Source organism: Rhinopithecus bieti, unplaced genomic scaffold, assembly GCF_001698545.2.
Source record: "Rhinopithecus bieti isolate Rb0 unplaced genomic scaffold, ASM169854v2 scaffold_78508, whole genome shotgun sequence".
NCBI classification, from domain to species: domain Eukaryota; kingdom Metazoa; phylum Chordata; class Mammalia; order Primates; family Cercopithecidae; genus Rhinopithecus; species Rhinopithecus bieti.
In genome coordinates, this window is record NW_016829854.1 from 843,279 (window position 1) to 864,458 (window position 21,180).

Below are 21,180 nucleotides of genomic sequence, written 5' to 3' on the forward strand. Positions count from 1 at the left end.
AAAAAAAAAAAAAAAAAAAAAAAGAAAAAGAAAGAAATATTACAGCTTTGAAATACAATGTCAAAGAGCTTTTATTGACCTAAGGAAATTATTGTTTAAAACATACATATACACATTATATATAAAAGATTAAGGGAATTATATCAAAACAGTGTTATTAAGTGGGAGTATTAGTCATTTTTTTAATCTTTCTGTTTAAATTTTCTATAATAAACGTGTTAGTTTTGTTCATTTGAATTTCATGCTACATACCAAATTATTTTACTTTTTTTATTATACAAGTAAGAATACATATTTCTTTTATAATCAGAAAAAATAAATAAATTGATTCCAAGTCTCACCACCCAAGAACTATTACAGTTAACATTTTAGTGAGTTGAGGTATTTACATTATATTCCCACAAATGAGGTTTGTGAAATTTAAAGAGATTTTCCTTTTATGCAGCTCCAGGCATCAGGTTTGTGGCCTCCTTTTCTTGTGACAGTTTCAGATAAGCACTTTCTCCTATCACTTACACTCCTGTGTCAGAGCAGCACTGGTTGACACCTGAGGGTGTCAGCTGTACCTTGGGGGTGGTCCCTGCAGGAGCTGCCTCCATCCTCAACCACCAGCCTCACTCTGGCTCTTCTCTGCAGGAAGACACCATGGAGGAGTCTGGGTGGAAGCTGGTGCACGGCGACGTCTTCAGGCCCCCCCAGTACCCCATGATCCTCAGCTCCCTGCTGGGCTCAGGCATTCAGCTCTTCTGTATGATCCTCATCGTCATCTGTGAGTGTGCCCAGCGGGGCCCGGCATGGAGCATGGCTCCCTCTTCCAGGTGCCTCAAGGAGAGAAGGGTGGGCTTCCCTCCGTGGAGAAAGGGAACCAAGCTCCTGGCGCCAAGTGGGCATGTCAGTATCTCTGGGCCAGACGGGCCGTCTATCTCAGCAACAGCCCCAGCCCCAGCCCGGGACTGGTGATTCACCTCACAGCCGTTTACGGAGCCCACCATGTCCCCTCCATCAATGAGGCCACATATCACTGCTGTGAGCTTGGCCTCCTTTTGTAGTCAGAGGCTGTGACCTGCCCAAAGTCAGTACCAGGATTAGGATTGAAATCAAGTATTTTATTTAACAAAAACCCCACTAATATATAGTAATTTTAGAGAGCTTTGCAGTCATCTGTCTAGATTTACATCTCAGTCTCATGCCTCGAAGCTTTGTGGCCTTGGACAGGCCACTTGACCTCTGTGAGCCTCAGTTTCCTTACTTGAGAAATGGGGAAAGTAATCACCCTGCAGAGTTGGTAAGGTGGGTTCAGAGACCTGGCATTTGTGGTGCCCTCAGCCCAGCACCTTGACTAACTGCAAGTGCTCTATGGACTGGAAGCTGCAGTTGAGATTTGACCAGTCAAGGCCCAGCAGCTGCTGCTGCACCCCTCTGAACCCCAGCTAAGACCCAGTCTTCCCCTGTAGAGGACAGGGGACTGTGCTGTTGAGAAGACAAGGAAGGGGGAGCCTCATCTGCCCAGACTCCTCCTGTTAGCCTGTCCAAGATGGGCCTGGGGCTGGGGCTGGGGCTGGGGGCCTGGTGATCAGCCACCCTGCCTTTCTCTGCCCTCCCTCCCTCCCTCCACAGTTGTGGCCATGCTTGGGATGCTGTCACCCTCCAGCCGGGGAGCTCTCATGACCACAGCCTGCTTCCTCTTCATGTTCATGGGGTAGGTGTGTCTGAGCGGGCGCCCAGGGGCGGCACAGGCCTCTTCCACGCCAGCTGATGGGTCCCCTTGGTGTGGATCCCCGCCATTTTCCCACAGGGTGTTTGGCGGATTTTCTGCTGGCCGTCTGTACCGCACTCTAAAAGGCCATCGGTGGAAGAAAGGAGCCTTCTGTGTGAGTGTCCTAAACCTTCTCTCATGTTTGGTGGGAAGCTGAGAAGCTTCTTCCTGGGCTCCTCAGGAGGAGGTAGGCAGGCCCTGGTGGGGATTTTGGGCCGGAAGCTGAGCAGCACCAAGACGTAGCAGGAGGAGCACAGGTTCAGGGGAGGAATCCCAGGCTGTTACCCACAGGCTCACAGCAGAACCTCCTAGGGCCTCCTCCGCCCCATCTGTAAAATGAGGGATTTGAATTTAGGTCATTTTTAGCCAACATTGTCTGATGGCTCAAGCAAGAGAAGAAATAGGGGATTCAGAATAACAAGATTTAGAATAGGAGGGCAGCTGAGAGAACACCCTGAGTAAAGAGGGAATTGCCTGCCTAAGCCCGAAGAGGCCAGACCTGAGTTCCTGTCAGCCCGTTTTCCAAACTAGTGCTTGCATTTCTCTTTGGTGAGGGCTCCTGCCCTTCTCTGGCCTCCTGGAGGTAAGGCGAGTTCTTGGCAGCAGAAAAGACCATAGAAACCAGAGGGGTCTGGAGATGGACCTCACCTCCTAGGGAGCCCCAAGCCCCTTCTCCCAGAGCGAGTGAGTCCCTTAGAGGACTAGGCAGACTCTTGAGTGCCCATACTCAGAGAAGTCTCTGGGCCCGGGATTCTGAAACCATTCTTACCGCTGTCAAATGGTCAAGGAAAGCTCAGGCTGTGTCAGCTCTGGCTGCCACACCTCTGGCACAAAGTAAGCATCAGTGAAGAAAAGTTATGACCGTGACTATTTTGGAAGGATCAAAGAAAGCTTCCTGAATTGTTTTTTGGTGTGTGTGTGTGTGTGTGTGTGTGTGTGTTTGTTTTAAGAGTTTCGCTCTTATTGCTCAGGCTGGAGTGCAATGGTGCGATCTCGGCTCACTGCAACCTCCACCTCCCGGCTTCAAGTTATTCTCCTGCCTCAGCCTCCCGAGTAGCTGGGATTACAGGCCTGCGCCACTACGCCCAGCTAATTTTGTATTTTAGTAGAGACAGGGTTTTCCATGTTGGTCAGGCTGGTCGCGAATTCCCAACCTTAGGTGATCCGCCCACCTCGGCCTCCCAAAGTGCTGGGATTACAGGCGTGAACCACCGTGCCCAGCCAATTTCCTGAATTCTTGATGATTTGAGCATTTTCTCTGGCTACCATATGCCAAGAGCCAGGGATCTAGAGAGAAGTAAAACCCACCACTGCCTCCTGGCAAGATTCTTCCTTGATGAGGTCACCAGATACCCTCCAGGATTTCCCTCAGTGGATCCCACACCAAACCCAGTCTTTTCCCCAAACCACCCCTTGCATCTAGTCAGCCCATCATTCATCCAGGTCCCCAAGCCAGAAACCTGGAGTTGCCTGTCCTCCTCCTCCCTCGTGCCTCATTCCTTCTCAGACATCAAGTGCTAAGGGTCTTCCTACCAAATGTTCTATGAATGTTCCATGAATTCCACCCCACCGCCCCATCTCTGCATCTTCAAGGATTCAGACATCTTTGCCTCTCACTTGGCTCTCACGGTCTCCCTGCAAGATTCTGAGCCTTACCTGGTGCCTTTCCACAGGTGGTCATCTCCGACAGCCCGCAGCAGTGTGGGTGTACTCTCCTATGGCCTTGTCTGTGCCATCCCCTCTGCCTGGACCACACCACCCTTACTTCTCACCTGGCTGGTGTCACCTCATCCTTTAAGTCTTAGCTCCTACATCAATACTCTAGAGGCTGTTGCCTCCACCACCTCCTAGAGCCCTCATGAGACCTAAGTAGCACTTGGCAGAGCTAAGTAGGGGCGGGTGTGTTGTTCTCTGCATAGGGGTCTGCCTTTCTCCCTGGAGCATTTTTTCCTACCTAGCATGGTGACCAGTCAGTAAATTTCAGCCAGGAAGGTAGATGAGGAATTCTGTGCTACGCAACAGTCATGTAGGAAAACACAGGAAGGGAGGAAGTGACCTTTGAGCCAGGCCTTGGAGAGGAGGATTTCAGATGAAGGGATGCAGCCAGCAGTGGGACCTAAGGTTCTAGAATGGCCTAGATCCCAGTCTGGCTCTGCTCTTTCATTGGTTGGTAACTTTCAACAGCCCTCCGAGCTTCAGTTTCCCCATCTCTCCAATGAAGATAGCTAGGGTTAACTGCACATAAGGACCTTGGTACAGCGTTAGCCCTCAGGAAATGGATCCTCTGAGGTGTTGATGACCTATGCAAAAGGCCCAGAGACAGGAATGTGCAGAAACAGTGACCAGTTGTTGGGTGCAGGGCTGTGAGCCAAAGATGAAACTGGCAATGGAGGTTGAGCGTCAGGTTCCAGAGGGCCTTCGTCATTGTGGTTAGTGACCCACCTGGAAGCTCAGGCTGCCACAGCAGTCCCTGGCCTGGTGATCAGTGTGGCAAGAAGGTTCATGCCGGTTGTGGTGGCTTGCGCCTGTAATCCCCGTCCCTTGGGAGGCCAAGACAGGAAGATCACTTGAGCCCAGGAGTTTGAGATCAGCCTGGGCAACACAGTGAGACCCTGTCTCTACAAAAAAATAAATTACTTGGATGTGGTGGCATGTGCCTGTAGTCCTAGCTAATCAGGCAGGTGAGGTGGGAGGATCACTTGAGCCCAGGTGTTTGAGGCTGCAGTGAGCTGATTACACCACTGCACTCCAGCCTGAGTGACAGAGTGAGACCCTGTCTCTGAAGAAAATAGAAGGAAAAGGCTCAACTTTAACTCTGGGCATTGACTAGACTAGAATCCCTGTGCCTAGACCCCACCCAAGAGATTCTGACTGGCTAGAATACACTGCAGTAGGTCAGGAGCATGGGCTCTGGGTTCAGACTGCCTGGGTTTATACAACTCTGCTGCACCTTCAGGAGACTGGATGACGTGGAGGTGGGGGGAGTCTTTAACATTGCCAGGCCTCAGTGTCCTCATTAAAAGGAATAATGGTAGACTTTCCTTCCAGACTTGCAGTGAGGATTAGGTGAGACAAGGTACATAGGAACCCAGCATCTGCCACCCCTAAGACTCAGAGCTTCACCATCCTCCTAGGCGGTTTGGGTTGGGGCCCAGACATACGTGGTTTGTTAAAGTTGGTTTTTGGGGTTTTTTTGTGTGTGTGAGACAGAGTCTCGCTCTATTACCCAAGCTGGAGTGCAGTGGCGCGACTCGGGTCACTGCAACCTCTGCCTCCCGGGCTCAAGCGATCCGTCTGTTTCAGCCTCTCAAGTAGCTGGGACCACAGGTGCGTACTACCACGCCTGGCTACTTTTTCGTAAAGACAGGGTTTCACCATGTTGCCCAGGCTGGTCTCAAACACCTGAGCTCAAGCGATTCTGGAAGTAATTTTTTTTCCCAAAAAAAAAAAAAAAAANCCACAGGCTCACAGCAGAACCTCCTAGGGCCTCCTCCGCCCCATCTGTAAAATGAGGGATTTGAATTTAGGTCATTTTTAGCCAACATTGTCTGATGGCTCAAGCAAGAGAAGAAATAGGGGATTCAGAATAACAAGATTTAGAATAGGAGGGCAGCTGAGAGAACACCCTGAGTAAAGAGGGAATTGCCTGCCTAAGCCCGAAGAGGCCAGACCTGAGTTCCTGTCAGCCCGTTTTTCCAAACTAGTGCTTGCATTTCTCTTTGGTGAGGGCTCCTGCCCTTCTCTGGCCTCCTGGAGGTAAGGCGAGTTCTTGGCAGCAGAAAAGACCATAGAAACCAGAGGGGGTCTGGAGATGGACCTCACCTCCTAGGGAGCCCCAAGCCCCTTCTCCCAGAGCGAGTGAGTCCCTTAGAGGACTAGGCAGACTCTTGAGTGCCCATACTCAGAGAAGTCTCTGGGCCCGGGATTCTGAAACCATTCTTACCGCTGTCAAATGGTCAAGGAAAGCTCAGGCTGTGTCAGCTCTGGCTGCCACACCTCTGGCACAAAGTAAGCATCAGTGAAGAAAAGTTATGACCGTGACTATTTTGGAAGGATCAAAGAAAGCTTCCTGAATTGTTTTTTGGTGTGTGTGTGTGTGTGTGTGTGTGTGTGTTTGTTTTTAAGAGTTTCGCTCTTATTGCTCAGGCTGGAGTGCAATGGTGCGATCTCGGCTCACTGCAACCTCCACCTCCCGGCTTCAAGTTATTCTCCTGCCTCAGCCTCCCGAGTAGCTGGGATTACAGGCCTGCGCCACTACGCCCAGCTAATTTTGTATTTTTAGTAGAGACAGGGTTTTTCCATGTTGGTCAGGCTGGTCGCGAATTCCCAACCTTAGGTGATCCGCCCACCTCGGCCTCCCAAAGTGCTGGGATTACAGGCGTGAACCACCGTGCCCAGCCAATTTCCTGAATTCTTGATGATTTGAGCATTTTTCTCTGGCTACCATATGCCAAGAGCCAGGGATCTAGAGAGAAGTAAAACCCACCACTGCCTCCTGGCAAGATTCTTCCTTGATGAGGTCACCAGATACCCTCCAGGATTTCCCTCAGTGGATCCCACACCAAACCCAGTCTTTTTCCCCCAAACCACCCCTTGCATCTAGTCAGCCCATCATTCATCCAGGTCCCCCAAGCCAGAAACCTGGAGTTGCCTGTCCTCCTCCTCCCTCGTGCCTCATTCCTTCTCAGACATCAAGTGCTAAGGGTCTTCCTACCAAATGTTCTATGAATGTTCCATGAATTCCACCCCACCGCCCCCATCTCTGCATCTTCAAGGATTCAGACATCTTTGCCTCTCACTTGGCTCTCACGGTCTCCCTGCAAGATTCTGAGCCTTACCTGGTGCCTTTCCACAGGTGGTCATCTCCGACAGCCCGCAGCAGTGTGGGTGTACTCTCCTATGGCCTTGTCTGTGCCATCCCCTCTGCCTGGACCACACCACCCTTACTTCTCACCTGGCTGGTGTCACCTCATCCTTTAAGTCTTAGCTCCTACATCAATACTCTAGAGGCTGTTGCCTCCACCACCTCCTAGAGCCCTCATGAGACCTAAGTAGCACTTGGCAGAGCTAAGTAGGGGCGGGTGTGTTGTTCTCTGCATAGGGGTCTGCCTTTCTCCCTGGAGCATTTTTTCCTACCTAGCATGGTGACCAGTCAGTAAATTTCAGCCAGGAAGGTAGATGAGGAATTCTGTGCTACGCAACAGTCATGTAGGAAAACACAGGAAGGGAGGAAGTGACCTTTGAGCCAGGCCTTGGAGAGGAGGATTTCAGATGAAGGGATGCAGCCAGCAGTGGGACCTAAGGTTCTAGAATGGCCTAGATCCCAGTCTGGCTCTGCTCTTTCATTGGTTGGTAACTTTCAACAGCCCTCCGAGCTTCAGTTTCCCCATCTCTCCAATGAAGATAGCTAGGGTTAACTGCACATAAGGACCTTGGTACAGCGTTAGCCCTCAGGAAATGGATCCTCTGAGGTGTTGATGACCTATGCAAAAAGGCCCAGAGACAGGAATGTGCAGAAACAGTGACCAGTTGTTGGGTGCAGGGCTGTGAGCCAAAGATGAAACTGGCAATGGAGGTTGAGCGTCAGGTTCCAGAGGGCCTTCGTCATTGTGGTTAGTGACCCACCTGGAAGCTCAGGCTGCCACAGCAGTCCCTGGCCTGGTGATCAGTGTGGCAAGAAGGTTCATGCCGGTTGTGGTGGCTTGCGCCTGTAATCCCCGTCCCTTGGGAGGCCAAGACAGGAAGATCACTTGAGCCCAGGAGTTTGAGATCAGCCTGGGCAACACAGTGAGACCCTGTCTCTACAAAAAAATAAATTACTTGGATGTGGTGGCATGTGCCTGTAGTCCTAGCTAATCAGGCAGGTGAGGTGGGAGGATCACTTGAGCCCAGGTGTTTGAGGCTGCAGTGAGCTGATTACACCACTGCACTCCAGCCTGAGTGACAGAGTGAGACCCTGTCTCTGAAGAAAATAGAAGGAAAAGGCTCAACTTTAACTCTGGGCATTGACTAGACTAGAATCCCTGTGCCTAGACCCCACCCAAGAGATTCTGACTGGCTAGAATACACTGCAGTAGGTCAGGAGCATGGGCTCTGGGTTCAGACTGCCTGGGTTTATACAACTCTGCTGCACCTTCAGGAGACTGGATGACGTGGAGGTGGGGGGAGTCTTTAACATTGCCAGGCCTCAGTGTCCTCATTAAAAGGAATAATGGTAGACTTTCCTTCCAGACTTGCAGTGAGGATTAGGTGAGACAAGGTACATAGGAACCCAGCATCTGCCACCCCTAAGACTCAGAGCTTCACCATCCTCCTAGGCGGTTTGGGTTGGGGCCCAGACATACGTGGTTTGTTAAAGTTGGTTTTGGGGTTTTTTTGTGTGTGTGAGACAGAGTCTCGCTCTATTACCCAAGCTGGAGTGCAGTGGCGCGACTCGGGTCACTGCAACCTCTGCCTCCCGGGCTCAAGCGATCCGTCTGTTTCAGCCTCTCAAGTAGCTGGGACCACAGGTGCGTACTACCACGCCTGGCTACTTTTCGTAAAGACAGGGTTTCACCATGTTGCCCAGGCTGGTCTCAAACACCTGAGCTCAAGCGATTCTGGAAGTAATTTTTTTTCCCAAAAAAAAAAAAAAAAAAGATTTACATATATATGTATATATTGGGTAGTTAACGTGTTCTTTCTTTTTTTCTTTTTTTGAGATGGAGTCTCGCTCTATCGCCCAGGCTGAAGTGCAGTGGCGCGATCTCTCCTCACTGCAACCTTTGCCTCCTGGGTACAAGCAATTTTCCAGCCTCAGCCTCCTGAGTAGCTGAGACTACAGGCGTGTGCCACCACACCCAGCTAATTTTTGTATTTTTAGTAGAGCTGGAGTCTCGCCATGTTGGCCAGGCTGGTCTCAAACTCCTGACCTCAGGTGATCCATCCACCTCGGCCTCCCAAAGTGTGGGATTGCAGGCTTGAGCCACTGCACCCGGCCAGAGTAGTTACCGTGTTCTCAGTGATGAGAGTACATCAGAGAACAAGGTGGACACACTCCTCCCAAGGAGCTCACAGTCTTTTGGGGATAGGTGGATATTGATCAGGTAGCCAAAATATGTAATTACAAACTGGGATGAGAGCAAGAAGGGGCAGTTTTAGGGACCTGAGAGGGCATAGGACAGAGCCCTGCTCAGTCTGAGGGTCAGGGAATACTTTCTGGAAGGAATGATGCTTGAGCTGAGTCTGAAAGACAAGGAGGGCTTAAGAGCTTCTGGTCTGGGGGCCCCACTGGGACAGGTTGGGGAGCTCCCTGGATGCTGCTCCTCAGCCCGGCCCCTCTTGCTTCAGACGGCAACTCTGTACCCTGGTGTGGTTTTTGGCATCTGCTTCGTGTTGAATTGCTTCATTTGGGGAAAGCACTCATCAGGAGCGGTAAGTGCCTCCCCTACCCTCCCAGCCCCTCCCCAGCAAGCGAGGACCAGCTGCACTCAGCCCCACTCCTAAAAGCCACTTCCTGCCATTCCCTTCCCTTTTCTGAGTCCCCAAAGTTATGTTCCCAGCCATGAGGGCAGAGGGCCGTCTGGGGTTTCCCCAGCCCTGCCCTTGGTGTGCCATGCCCTGGCCCTGGCCTTCCTGTGAGATCTTTCAGACAACTGACCCAAGCCCACTTCTCTAAAGGGAGGTTTCCACAGTCCAGGGGCCAACTGGGAAATTTCCCTTTGTCTTAACCAAAAGTGAGCTTGCCAGTGTGAGTTTATTAGGTCAGTATCCCAAAGCAAGCCTGTCCTCCTCAGTGTCCCTGCCCCTCAGCACCAGCACCTGTAAGTGGAGAAGAGAGGAAAGGAAGGATCAGGTTGTATTACCCTTAGAATTGGGATCCTGCCAGCCCTAGCCCAGTGTGTTACTAGCAGCTGTCCAAGACTTACTGAGTAGGATTTTGAACTCAGTTGTGGGAAGGGGGAATGGGGTCTTGGTCAATTAGCAGGACTGCAGTTGAGATGGGGCAGGCATTTTGCTATCCTAGCCTTAGCAGGTAGAGCTGCCTGCCCTCCACCTGGGGGTGGCGGTAAAGGTCCTCGCATGAGGCTTCACGTCCAGGCGCTCGGAGGAGGGGTTTCTTTCCCAGCAATTAGGAAGCCACCCTCAAGACACAGTCATGCCCTTCCTCTCACTTCCCCTTTTTTATACCTGTGTTCCTTCTCCCTTTGAGCATTTTCCTCCCAGTTACCAACTGCTCATTATAAACATTCCTTGTAGAAATTTTGGAAAGTACAGAGAAGTTATAGAAGAAATTTAAAATAACCCCAAATCTACTCACCAGAGATAAATACAGTGTAGGTCTTTAATATATGTTCTTTCTGTCTTTTTTCCTTTTTATAGATATACTTACAAAGGAATTATGTAATTTAAAATTTATAAAATAACAGCAAACATTTATGTGGTTCTTGCTTTGTAGTACTACTGTTCTAAACACTTTATATATTTATTTCTTTTATGTGATTCTTGTAAAACTTAGTAAGTGTAGAGAAGAGGATAAAGAAGAAAATGAAAATCAATTCTAATCCCCATATCCCATTTAAGAAAGTATTGTTAGCTCTTTGGTGTAGGCCTTTCCAGGCACAAGTATAAACAAATAGAATTGTCCCTTGGTATCCATAGGGGAGTGGTTCCAGGACCCCTGAAGATACCAAAATTCAAGGATGCTCAAGTCCCATATATAAAGTGGCATAGTGTTTACCTACACACATCCTGTATATTCTAACTCTTCTCTAGATTACTTAAAATACCTAATACAATGTAAATGTTATATAAATAGTTGTTATACTATATTGTTTTTTAATTTGTATATTGTTGTATTTTTTGTTTGTTTGTTTTGAGACAGAGTCTCACTCTGTTGCTCAGGCTGGAGTGCAGTGGTGTGATCTCAGCTCACTGCAGCCTCTGCCTACCGGGCTCAAGCAGTCCTCCACCTGCCGGGCTCAAGCAGTCCTCCCACCTCAGCCCCACTGAGTAGCTGGGACTACAGGTGCCACCACCACACTCGGCTATTTAAAAAAAAAAAAAATTGTAGAGATGCATTCTCACTGTGTTGCCTAGGCTGGTCTCAAACTCCTGGCCTCAAGTGATCTGCCCACCTAGGCCTCCCAAAGTGCTGGGATTACAGGCATGAGCCACTGCACCCAGCTTATTTTACTGTTTTTTGTTTTTGGTTTTTTTTTCCTGAACATTTTCTCTTTTTTTTTTTTTTTTTTTTTTTTTTTTTTTTTTTTGAGACGAAGTCTCACTCTCTCACTCTGTCACCCAGGCTGCAGTGCAGTGGCGAGGTCTCAGCTCACTGCAACCTCCACCTCCTGGGTTCAGGCGATTCTCCTGCTCAGCCTCCCAAGTAACTGGGATTACAGGTGCTCCCCACAGTGCCTGGCAATTTTTTTTTTTTTTGTAATTTTAGTAGAGACTTGGTTTCACCATGTTGGCCAGGCTGGTCTTGAACTCCTGACCTCAAGTGATCTGCCCGCCTTAGCCTCCCAAACTGCTGGGATTACAGGAATGAGCCACCGTGCCCGGCCTTCCTGAACATTTTCTGTTTGCAGTTAAATCCACAGATGCAGAACCTGTGGATACAGAGGACCGACTATGTTGTGTTTTTATTAAAATGGAATCCTTCTATACACACAGTTTTATATTTTCCTTTTTACACTTAATAGCGTATCACGGAGTTTTATTCTGACAAGACTGGGAGCACTTTGTACAGTTTCGTTTTTTCCCTTTTTTTCTTCACATAATGTGCCACATGTAATCTCTTCATTTTGACCTCTTCATCTCCTCTTCACGTTCTCAGTCCCTTCCTTCCTGTTCCTCCCCTACTTCCTCCTTGGATGGCGAGCTCCTCTGGGATGCTGAGGTGCCTTCTTCACTGGGAGTCCAGATCAGGGCTGGGGCCAGCCCCAAGAGATGCTGGCCAGGAGCCCTGTGATGGGGGCAGGGAGTGTGCTTCTGCTGCACAGGTCGCCTCTCCTTCCATGGAGCCCAGAAGGTCCCCTCCCCCTTGCGCAGCCCCCATCCCGGGCATCGGGGGGGCCTCATGGCACCATGTCCACAGGTGCCCTTTCCTACCATGGTGGCTCTGCTGTGCATGTGGTTCGGGATCTCCCTGCCCCTCGTCTACTTGGGCTACTACTTCGGCTTCCGAAAGCAGCCATATGACAACCCTGTGCGCACCAACCAGATTCCCCGGCAGATCCCCGAGCAGCGGTGGTACATGAACCGATTTGTGGGGTGAGTCCTCCAGCAGAGGCAAGAGCAGGGGGGCATGGAAGAGGGTACCCACCCCCCACCAGAAGGGTGCAGCAACCAGAGTTCCTGCTGCTTCAGCCGGCTCTAATAGTTTATGAAAGCTTAGCTTCACTCTTAAGATCAAGGTGACAGGTTGTAGGCAGACGTGGTGTCGTTCTAGGAACCAGGACAAGGAAGGGAAGGATGGAAGGGTATGGTACGACAGGTTAAAACCATCACTTGGACCTCGGGCAAGTCACCCCACCTTTCTGCACCCCAGTTTCCCATCTATAAAATGAGAATAATGCCCACCCTGCCTACCTCTCAAGAGATTATAATAGTACAGAAATATGCCAGAAGAATTAGCACCACCACACTCATGTAGGCGCTCTCACTTCATGCCAGCTTGGGAGGGAGCTTGGGGCTTCCTGATGGCCAGGTCTCTAACAGTGTTAACCTCTTGCTCTGCGGCAGCATCCTCATGGCTGGGATCTTGCCCTTCGGCGCCATGTTCATCGAGCTCTTCTTCATCTTCAGTGTGAGTACTGGTGCCTCCCCAACCCCTCCACCACTGCTAGCCGGGTCTCTCCCACTCCACTTGGGTACTCTGCTGCCTGCTGCCTGAGAAATTTCAGATGGGCCACTTCACCTCTCGGAGCCCCATTCTTCACACTGAAATTGGATAACAGCCTTCCCTGTCAGGGCAGCATTGAAAGTTAAATGAGGCTGGGCACAGTGGCTTACGCATATAATTTCAGCCCTTTGGAAGGCCGAGGCAGGTGGATCACAAGGTCAGGAGTTCGAGACCAGCCTGTCCAAGATGATGAAACCCGGTCTCTACTAAAAAATACAAAAATTAGCCGGGCGTGGTGGCATGTGCCTGTAGTCGCAGCTACTCGGGAGGCTGAGGCAGGAGAATTGCTTGAACCTGGGAGGCGGAGGTTGCAGTGAGCCAAGATCGCACCACTGCACTCTAGCCTGGGTGACAGAGTGAGACTCTGTCTAAAAAAAAAAATGTTAAATGAGACGTGCAGTGTGGGGGGCGTGCCTGGTGTGTGGAAAGCGGGGCTTGGTAAATAGAAGCTGCCTCAGTGGTACTTCAGTCGTTCACCACCATGACTGATAGCATCATTGCACCTGCTTTCATTTCTGGGTCCTTGCACATCTTTACCTCTCTGTGTTACTCATAGTTCCTAGGAGGGTGGACAGAATGATTCCTGCTTGTCAGGGTCATTGTGAAATTGGAATAAGTCGTTGTAAAAGTGATTGACTTCAGGAAATGCTGTTGTAGTGGTGATGATGACTCCTCCCAAAGAGTGCCAAGATGAAAGTTGGTAGGAAGGCCCTTCAGAGCCATGTAAGTGTGGCTGACCCAGCTCGGGGCCCAGCACAGATGGTACCTTGTACCAAGTCAGTACCGGACATGTATCTGCTATTCCAGAGTAGTGACCCAGCCCCTCCCTGCTGAGACTACCTCACCCACACAGGTTTGCCTGGGAGAAGGGTCAGAGGAGGTTTTGGCTGCCCGTGGTGCTAAAGCCCATGTGCGCTCCCCAGGGAGGCCCCCTCTGTTTCATCTGTGGAGCTCTGGGCCAGTCACCAGCTTCTCTGATCCTTGACTTTCTTAGCTCTACCAGGCCAAGCTTTCAAGACACACACATGTAGCAATTGCATATGAGGCATGTGGCATAAGGCCTAGCGCTTGGAAAGCTGCTCAAGTAGTGGTGGCTACTCTATAATTTTGCTTTGGATAGGAATCATTATTTTCTACAAGCTGCTGAGTTCACGCTGGGGTCCACCCAGAGCAGGGTCAGTCAAGCCCTGGCCCCTCCCTAAGGACAGCGTGGCTCACCCCCTGCTCTGGGGAGGAAGGGCCAGAGCCACATGCCAGGCCCACAGGCCCTGATAGTGTCAGGATGATGTGTCCACTCCTGCCCTTGTGACAGGTTGGTGTGCCAGGGGAAGGGGTGCAGCGTAGGCAAGCCAGCTGAAGCCCCACTGTGTGTCCGCAGGCTATCTGGGAGAATCAGTTCTATTACCTCTTTGGCTTCCTGTTCCTTGTTTTCATCATCCTGGTGGTATCCTGTTCACAAATCAGCATCGTCATGGTGTACTTCCAGCTGTGTGCAGAGGTGAGGAGAGCAGGGCCAGGAGGCGGGGGAGGGAGAACTGGATCCAGCATTGAACGGGTTGGTGAGGCTCTGTGGAGAGGTTGGGTCAGGGCTCTTCATGTGGCCCTTGCTTCTGGCTCTGAGCTCTTGGGCCAGTACGTTGCTGTGCCTCTCCCAGCCTCCAAGTGTTTAGCTGTACCCTGGGGCTAATGTGATACCTTCCAGCTTAGTTGTGTGGGGTACTCATCACAGCTAGATGAAAGGACAGTAGATTTGCCAATGCCAGGTCCACTCCAGTAATAGTTTATCCAACAGGCTGATGCACATTGGGTGGCCTGTCCTCCCTCTGGGGACTGGCCATTGGCAGAGTGGGTGAAGCCAGGGTTTGGGATGAACAGTCTGGGCTGGGACCCTGTCTCCTCCACGAGTAGCTCTGGGTCTTGGGCAGATTGCTTAACTTTGTGCCATCCGTTCCTCCTCCATATGATGGGGTAAGTAAGAGGACCTAACTTGGAGGGCTGCTCTCGGGATTAAGTGAGTGGATTCATCTATAGCACTTAAAATGGTGCCTGCCAGCCAGAGCTGTAGCTCACGCCGGTAATCCCAGCACTTTGAGAGGCCGAGGTGGGTGGATCACAAGGTCAGAAGATCGAGACCATCCTGGCTAACACAGTGAAACCTCATCTCTACTAAAAATACAAAAAATTAGCTGGGTATGGTGGCACATGCCTGTAGTCCCAGCTACTTGGGAAGCTGAGGCAGGAGAATCGCCTGAACCGAGGAGGTGGAGGTTGCAGTGAGCCAAGACCGCACGACTGCACTCCATCCTGGGCAACAGAGTGAGACTCCGTCTTAAAAAAAAAAAGGGGGGGGGGCCTGCCACATGCTAAGCATTTGCTCGAGAAATGTTAATTACTTTTTTGTTGATTTTTTTTTTAAATGAGGTATAAACAGTATCTTTGTCCACAATTCTGTGGTTTTTAGAAATGCATTCAGTTGTGGAACCACCATCACAGTCAAACTGTGAAACATTTCCATCACCCCATATGTTACTGCTCTTACCAGAGTCTTCAGCCCCTCAAGCAACTGTGAAATTGGTAGGAAGGGGTTCTGCCCCAGGACAACGCTGACCTTCCTCTGTTTCCTCCTCAGGATTACCGCTGGTGGTGGAGGAATTTCCTAGTCTCCGGGGGCTCTGCATTCTACGTCCTGGTTTATGCCATCTTTTATTTTGTTAACAAGGTACTGCCCTCCTTGAGGAGGTCCTCTTAGTCCTCGTAGGGTAGGAAGGTCAGGAGGAGGATGCTGGGAGAAAAACCCGAGTGCCTGAATCTTCCTTTTCCACCCAGAATGGGGAGGACCAAAGCCACCTAGAACTGTTCCTGCTCTAGAAGATGGATCTTAGTAGGAAAGAAAGAATCTGTATTCTGTATGTTTGGGAGACAAAGGCCATCAGGATATGTGACAATGTGAATAATACTTGTGAAACTTACGAGGTATAGCCATGGCCAAAGCAGGACTTGAAAGCAGTATGTCACCTGCAGGGCTCTTCACAGGAAATAAGAGGGACTAATAACACTTTGAGAGAAAGGAAAATATGAGAGTAACATGAAAGAAGAAAAGCAGAAAGGAGTTAATAAAGATAAAAGCACAAAATGCTGAAATAGTCTAAATAGTAGAACCCAAATTTAGGGCTGCAGGCATTGTCTCTCTGCAGGTGTCCTCTTCTTCACACAAGTACTGTTCGATCCTGCAGAGTAAGGAGAGGATGGGAAAGGTTTTCACAGGCATCTTGGAGCCCTCCTTGCTCTGTGACCCAACAGAGGTAAAGTGTGGCCCAATAATAAGAGGGAGCCAGGCTTACCGGACTAGGGCAATTCACAGAGCTCACTGTCCCCAGAGAGAGGCATGGGCAAGAATACAGATGTCCCCACGACATTTTTACTAGATTCATACATGATACACAAACCAGATGAGCCATCGAGAGGAATTTGGAGGAGCCCTGTTGGGCCCCTCACCTCTAGAACTAACACTCAAGACTTACTCTCACCTGCTGTACTTTGGGTCTCCAGAGCCCAGAAGCAAGCAGTCCTCTGCAGCAGCCAGGCGTATTTGCAAAATAGAATTGTAGGTGAGTTGATCCAAGCTGGGAATGCCGTTTCCCAAAAACAATCAAGTTGGAAAAGACTGGAAGGATCATTTAGTGTGGTGCTGCACCGCTGCCTCCAGTCTGGTGACTGTGCTCCTCTTCTCTAACAGTCTCAACAGATGATTCTCCAGCTCAGGGGTCAGCAAACTGCAGCCCCCATGTTTCTGTAAATTTTTATTGGAACACAGCCATGGTCATTCATTAACATACTGTCCATGGCTGCTTTCACACTACAGTGGTAGAGTTGAGTAGTTGCGACAGGGACCATATGGCCTACAGAAACTAAAATACTCACAATCTGGCCCTTTAAGTAAAAGATTGCAGACCCCTGCTCTCCTACATCCAGCAACAGAGAAGACACTCCCTCCTAACACTCCCATTCTTTCTGGACAGCTCCTATCATTATCAAGGTCTTGTTTCACACTGCAGTCTCCCTTGCTGTGACTTCCATCTTTAGACCTTAGTCTTAATTCTGGGATAATCTAGAACAAATCTAATCTCCCTCTTCTGTAGCCCATATTAATCAGAACTCTCATAAGTGGCAAGTGACTAAAACTATTCAAAGTAGCTTAAGCAAAAAGAATGTATTTGCTGATATAACTGGAAAGACTAAGAAATTGGAGTTCTAGCCTCAACCGTACTTAGATCCAGGGTCTCAAAAATATCAGGGCTCAATCCCAGCACTTTGGGAGGTCAAGGCAGGTGGATCACGAGGTCAGGAGATCGAGACCATCCTGGCCAATATGGTGAAACCCCGTCTCTACTGAAATACAAAAAATTAGCCAGGTGTGGTGGTTCACGCCTGTAGTCCCAGCTACTCAGGAGGCTGAGGCAGGGGAATCGCTTGAACCCTGGAGGCGAAGGTTGCAGAGCCGAGATCGTGCCACTGCACTCTAGCCCAGATGACAGAGCAAGACTCCATCTCAAAATAAAATAAAATAAAATAGAAATAAAAATACGCACACATACATACCAGGGCTCTGTGCCCACGCCTTAGCCCTGTGTATCTTTTTTTGGCCTCAGTCTGCAGGCAAGATCTTTTCACAAAGTAGAAAGATGGCCAGTGGCAGCCCTAGAGTCTACTCTTTCCAGCTTTGCAGCCCTAGAGCTAAAAGACTATCTTTCTTCTACCATCATACGTCAGCCAGTGAATACTCTCGCTGCTCTGCTCGGGTGGCATGCCCAGTGCTCACTGTTTTCCAGGTCCAATAGCATAACATATTCAGGCAGACTGGCTTAGGTCTTGTGCTAGGATTTTTTTTTTTTTGAGGTGGAGACTCGCTGTGTTGCCAAGGCTAGAGTGCAGTGGTGTGATCTTGGCTCACTGCAGCCTCCACCTCCTGGGTTCAAGCAATTCTCCTGCCTCAGCCTCCTGAGTAGCTGGGGTTACAGGTGCACACCACCACACCTGGCTAATTTTGTATTTTTAGCAGAGACAGGGTTTCTCTATGTTGGCAAGGCTGGTCTCAAACTCTTGACCTCATGTGATCCGTCTGCCTCAGCCTCCCAAAGTGCTGGGATTACAGGCGTGAACCACCGCAGCCAGCTTATTTTGTGCTAGGATTGATGGCCCCAACAGGCCCAGGTATTTTGAGTGTGTTCCTCAAAACATCTGGAAGATGGAAGACAAGGAACACGGTTAGACAAAAACTAGAGATCACATCACAGCCTCTTGTCCTTCCTCCCTTCTGCTCCAGTCTTCTTGCTCTACTCAAAACATCTCTTCCTCCAGCCACGGTGCCTTCTGTATAAAATGAGGAACTTTCTGTCTCTGCCTCTTTGCCTCATCCCTTACCTCCTTTTACCACTGTTCTGCTCCCTGTCCCTCCCCCACTCCTCTCCCCACCTCCAGCCACAAGAATGCATATAAGAAGAGGTGGAGGCTGGGTGTGTGTGGTTCACACCTATAATCCCAGCGCTTTCAGAGGCCAAGGTGGAAGGATTACTTAAGGCCAAGTGTCTGAGACCAGCCTGGGCAATAGAGCAAGACACTATCTCTAGAAAAAATAAAAATTAGCTGGGTGTGGTGGCACACACCTATAGTCTGAGCTACTTGGGAGGCTAATGCAGGAGGATCCCTTGAGCCCAGGAGGGTGAGGCTGTAGTGAGCTGTGATCATGCCACTGTACTCTAGTCTGGGTAACAGAGGGAGACCCTGTCCCTTTAAAGCAAAGGGGTAGGGGGAGAGTTGCAGGGCTGAGCCTGAAAACATGGCCTTCACCCCATAGGCTTAGGAGAGGGCTTCAAATGGTGACCTATATTGTTTTATTTGTTTCTTTACTGTTTTCTTCTGGGCTGCTGGCATTCCATGACCATGTGTCTGCCTGTGAGTCCTGGGACAGGCCCTACTCAGGCCCTGGGCATATCTTGATACCAGGGTTCCACATTAGTTCCATTTGTAAATAACACAACACAGATTCCCAGCATCTCCGCCCAGCCTCTAAACTCTACCCCAGTTAAAAAGGAGTCTAAAATGCTCCAAGATCAACATCTCTGTGAGATGCTAACAGAAGTGACAAGCATTCTAGGGAAGAGAAGAATGAATGAAGGCTGAGGCAGGCTGATGGGGCTCCTGGTCACCCATCAACTGGGCATCCTGGACACCCCTCCCTTCCACTGCCCCACCCACTCTGACTGCTGCTCTGGCCATCCAGGAGTGTTGCCATACTGATCCACGGACTGTGGGGGACCAGGAAGGGCACAGCCATGGCCATTCCTCCTGTGGCATTCTGACCCTGGCCCCTGAGGCTGTGTGCATTAGGACAATACACAGGCCTGGTCCAGATGAAGCAGAGCTGTGCCCAGGAGTCCTGCCTGCCCCTTGCCACCCACTGGAGCACACCTCTTCCCCTGGCCAGGCCTCAGTTTCCCCATGATATCAGTGAGGGTGGGGTCCCAGTTTGCCATGCAGCCTGGCACTAAGCACGCACCCTGTCTTCTTTCTGCCCGTGGCCGCAGCTAGACATCGTGGAGTTCATCCCCTCTCTCCTCTACTTTGGCTACACGGCCCTCATGGTCTTGTCCTTCTGGCTGCTCACGGGCACCATCGGCTTCTATGCAGCCTACATGTTTGTTCGCAAGATCTATGCTGCCGTGAAGATAGACTGATTGGAGTGGACCACGGCCAGGCCCGCTCCGTCCTCGGACAGGAAGCCACCCTGCGTGGGGGACTGCAGGCACGCAAAATAAAATAACTCCTGCTCGTTTGGAATGTAACTCCTGGCACAGTGTTCCTGGATCCTGGGGCTGTGTAGGGGGCGGGAGGGCCTGTAGATAATCTTGCATTTTTCTTCATCTTATTCCAGTTCTGTGGGGATGAGTTTTTTTGTGGGTTGCTTTTTCTTCAGTGCTAAGAAAGTTCCCTCCAACAGGAACTCTCTGACCTGTTTATTCAGGTGTATTTCTGGTTTGGACTTTTTTTTTCTTCTTTGTTTTAACAAATGGATCCAGGATGGATAAATCCACCGAGATAAGGGTTTTGGTCACTGTCTCCACCTCAGTTCCTCAGGGCTGTTGGCCACCCTGCGACTAACTGGAAGAGGACACGCCAGAGCCTCAGTGAGGTTCCAAGCCTCCCCCTGCCCATCCTCACCACGGAGGCCACGACAAAGCACAGCTCCAGCCTGGACAGCACCCTCAGTGCCAGCCAACCTCTGCCAGACCTCTCTTTCCCTCTTCTCCCCAGCCTCCTCCAGGGCTGCCCAAGGCAGGGTTTCCAGCCAGGCCTCGGGGTCATCTTTTCACCAGGAGCAAACCCAAGTCTTAGTTGCTACAAGAAAATCCCCTGGAAGTACTGGGGGCCAGGTTCCCCAGACAGCAGGAATCACCCCTATTCAGAGCAGCCGGAGTTTGCTGGACCAACAAGGAGGAAGAGAAGAGACTTGCAGTGAACTGTTTTTGTGCCAAGAAACCCTGGACCTGGGGCCAAGTATTTCCCAAGCCAAGCATCCACTTGTCTGTGTCTGGGAAGGGATGGCCAAGGCCGCTAGGGTCCTTACCCCTCAGGATTGCTCCCCGGCCCTTTCCCCAGGAGGTACCACTCTCCAAGGTGTGCTGGCAGTGGGCCAACTTCAGGCAGGACAGGGAGGCCCAGAGATCACAGATCCCCTCTTGTAAGTGGCCGGGCATTCTCTCCCTGCCGTCTCTGGCCACCAGGGTCATACTCACTTCTTTAGCCAGCCCCATCCCCTCCACCCGACACCTGAGTTCTTGCCTCCTCCTTTTGGGGACACCCAAAACACTGCTTGTGAGAAGGAAGATGGAAGGTAAGTTCTGTCGTTCTTTCCCCAATCCCCAGGAATGGACAAGAAGCCAACTTAGAAAGAAGGGGCTCACGTGGCTGGCCTGGCTCCTCCATAGACACCTGTTCTTAACCTCTGCCCACCTGTGCATGTCATCACAAACATTTGCTCTTAAGTTACAAGAGACCAAATCCACCCAGGGATTAGGGTTCAGGTAGCAGCTGCTAACCCTTGCAGCAGCCCTGTGGGGCTCCCAACACAAGACAAAGCTCAGGATGCTGGTGATGCTAGGAAGATGCCCCTCCCCTCACTGCCCCACATTCTCCCGGTGGCCCTACCAGCCTCACCCATCAAACCAGTGAAGTTCTCAATCTTGCCTCACAGTGACTGTGGCACCAAGCGGCATCCACCAAGCATCAGGTTGGAGAAAAGGGAACCCAAGCAGTAGAGAGCGATATTGGAGTCTTTTGTTCATTCAGATCTTGGATTTTTTTTTCTTTCCCTAAGAGATTCTCTTTTTAGGGGAAATGGGAAATGGACACCTCATAAAGGGTTCAAAGATCATCAATTTTCTGACTTTTAAATCATCATCATTATTATTTTTAATTAAAAAAATGCCTGTATGCCTTTTTTTGGTCCAATTGTAAATAAATATGCCATTGTCCTACT

General features: G+C 50.2%; 1 protein-coding gene across 2 annotated transcripts in view; it reads left to right on the plus strand.

Moving 5' to 3' along the window:
• Nucleotides 1–21,180, plus strand: part of TM9SF4 (transmembrane 9 superfamily member 4) — a 64,000-nt gene extending 42,820 nt beyond the window's left edge. The window contains exons 10-18 of one of the 2 annotated variants that reach the window (XM_017865064.1): nt 637–769; nt 1,618–1,699; nt 1,796–1,871; nt 9,086–9,169; nt 11,838–12,013; nt 12,485–12,548; nt 14,023–14,142; nt 15,274–15,363; nt 19,229–21,180. In XM_017865064.1, the coding sequence (XP_017720553.1) occupies nt 637–769; nt 1,618–1,699; nt 1,796–1,871; nt 9,086–9,169; nt 11,838–12,013; nt 12,485–12,548; nt 14,023–14,142; nt 15,274–15,363; nt 19,229–19,378 (975 nt within the window). In that variant the 3' untranslated portion in view covers nt 19,379–21,180. The remainder of the gene's footprint in view (nt 1–636; nt 770–1,617; nt 1,700–1,795; nt 1,872–9,085; nt 9,170–11,837; nt 12,014–12,484; nt 12,549–14,022; nt 14,143–15,273; nt 15,364–19,228) is intronic. The other variant, XM_017865065.1, reaches the window with a different exon arrangement.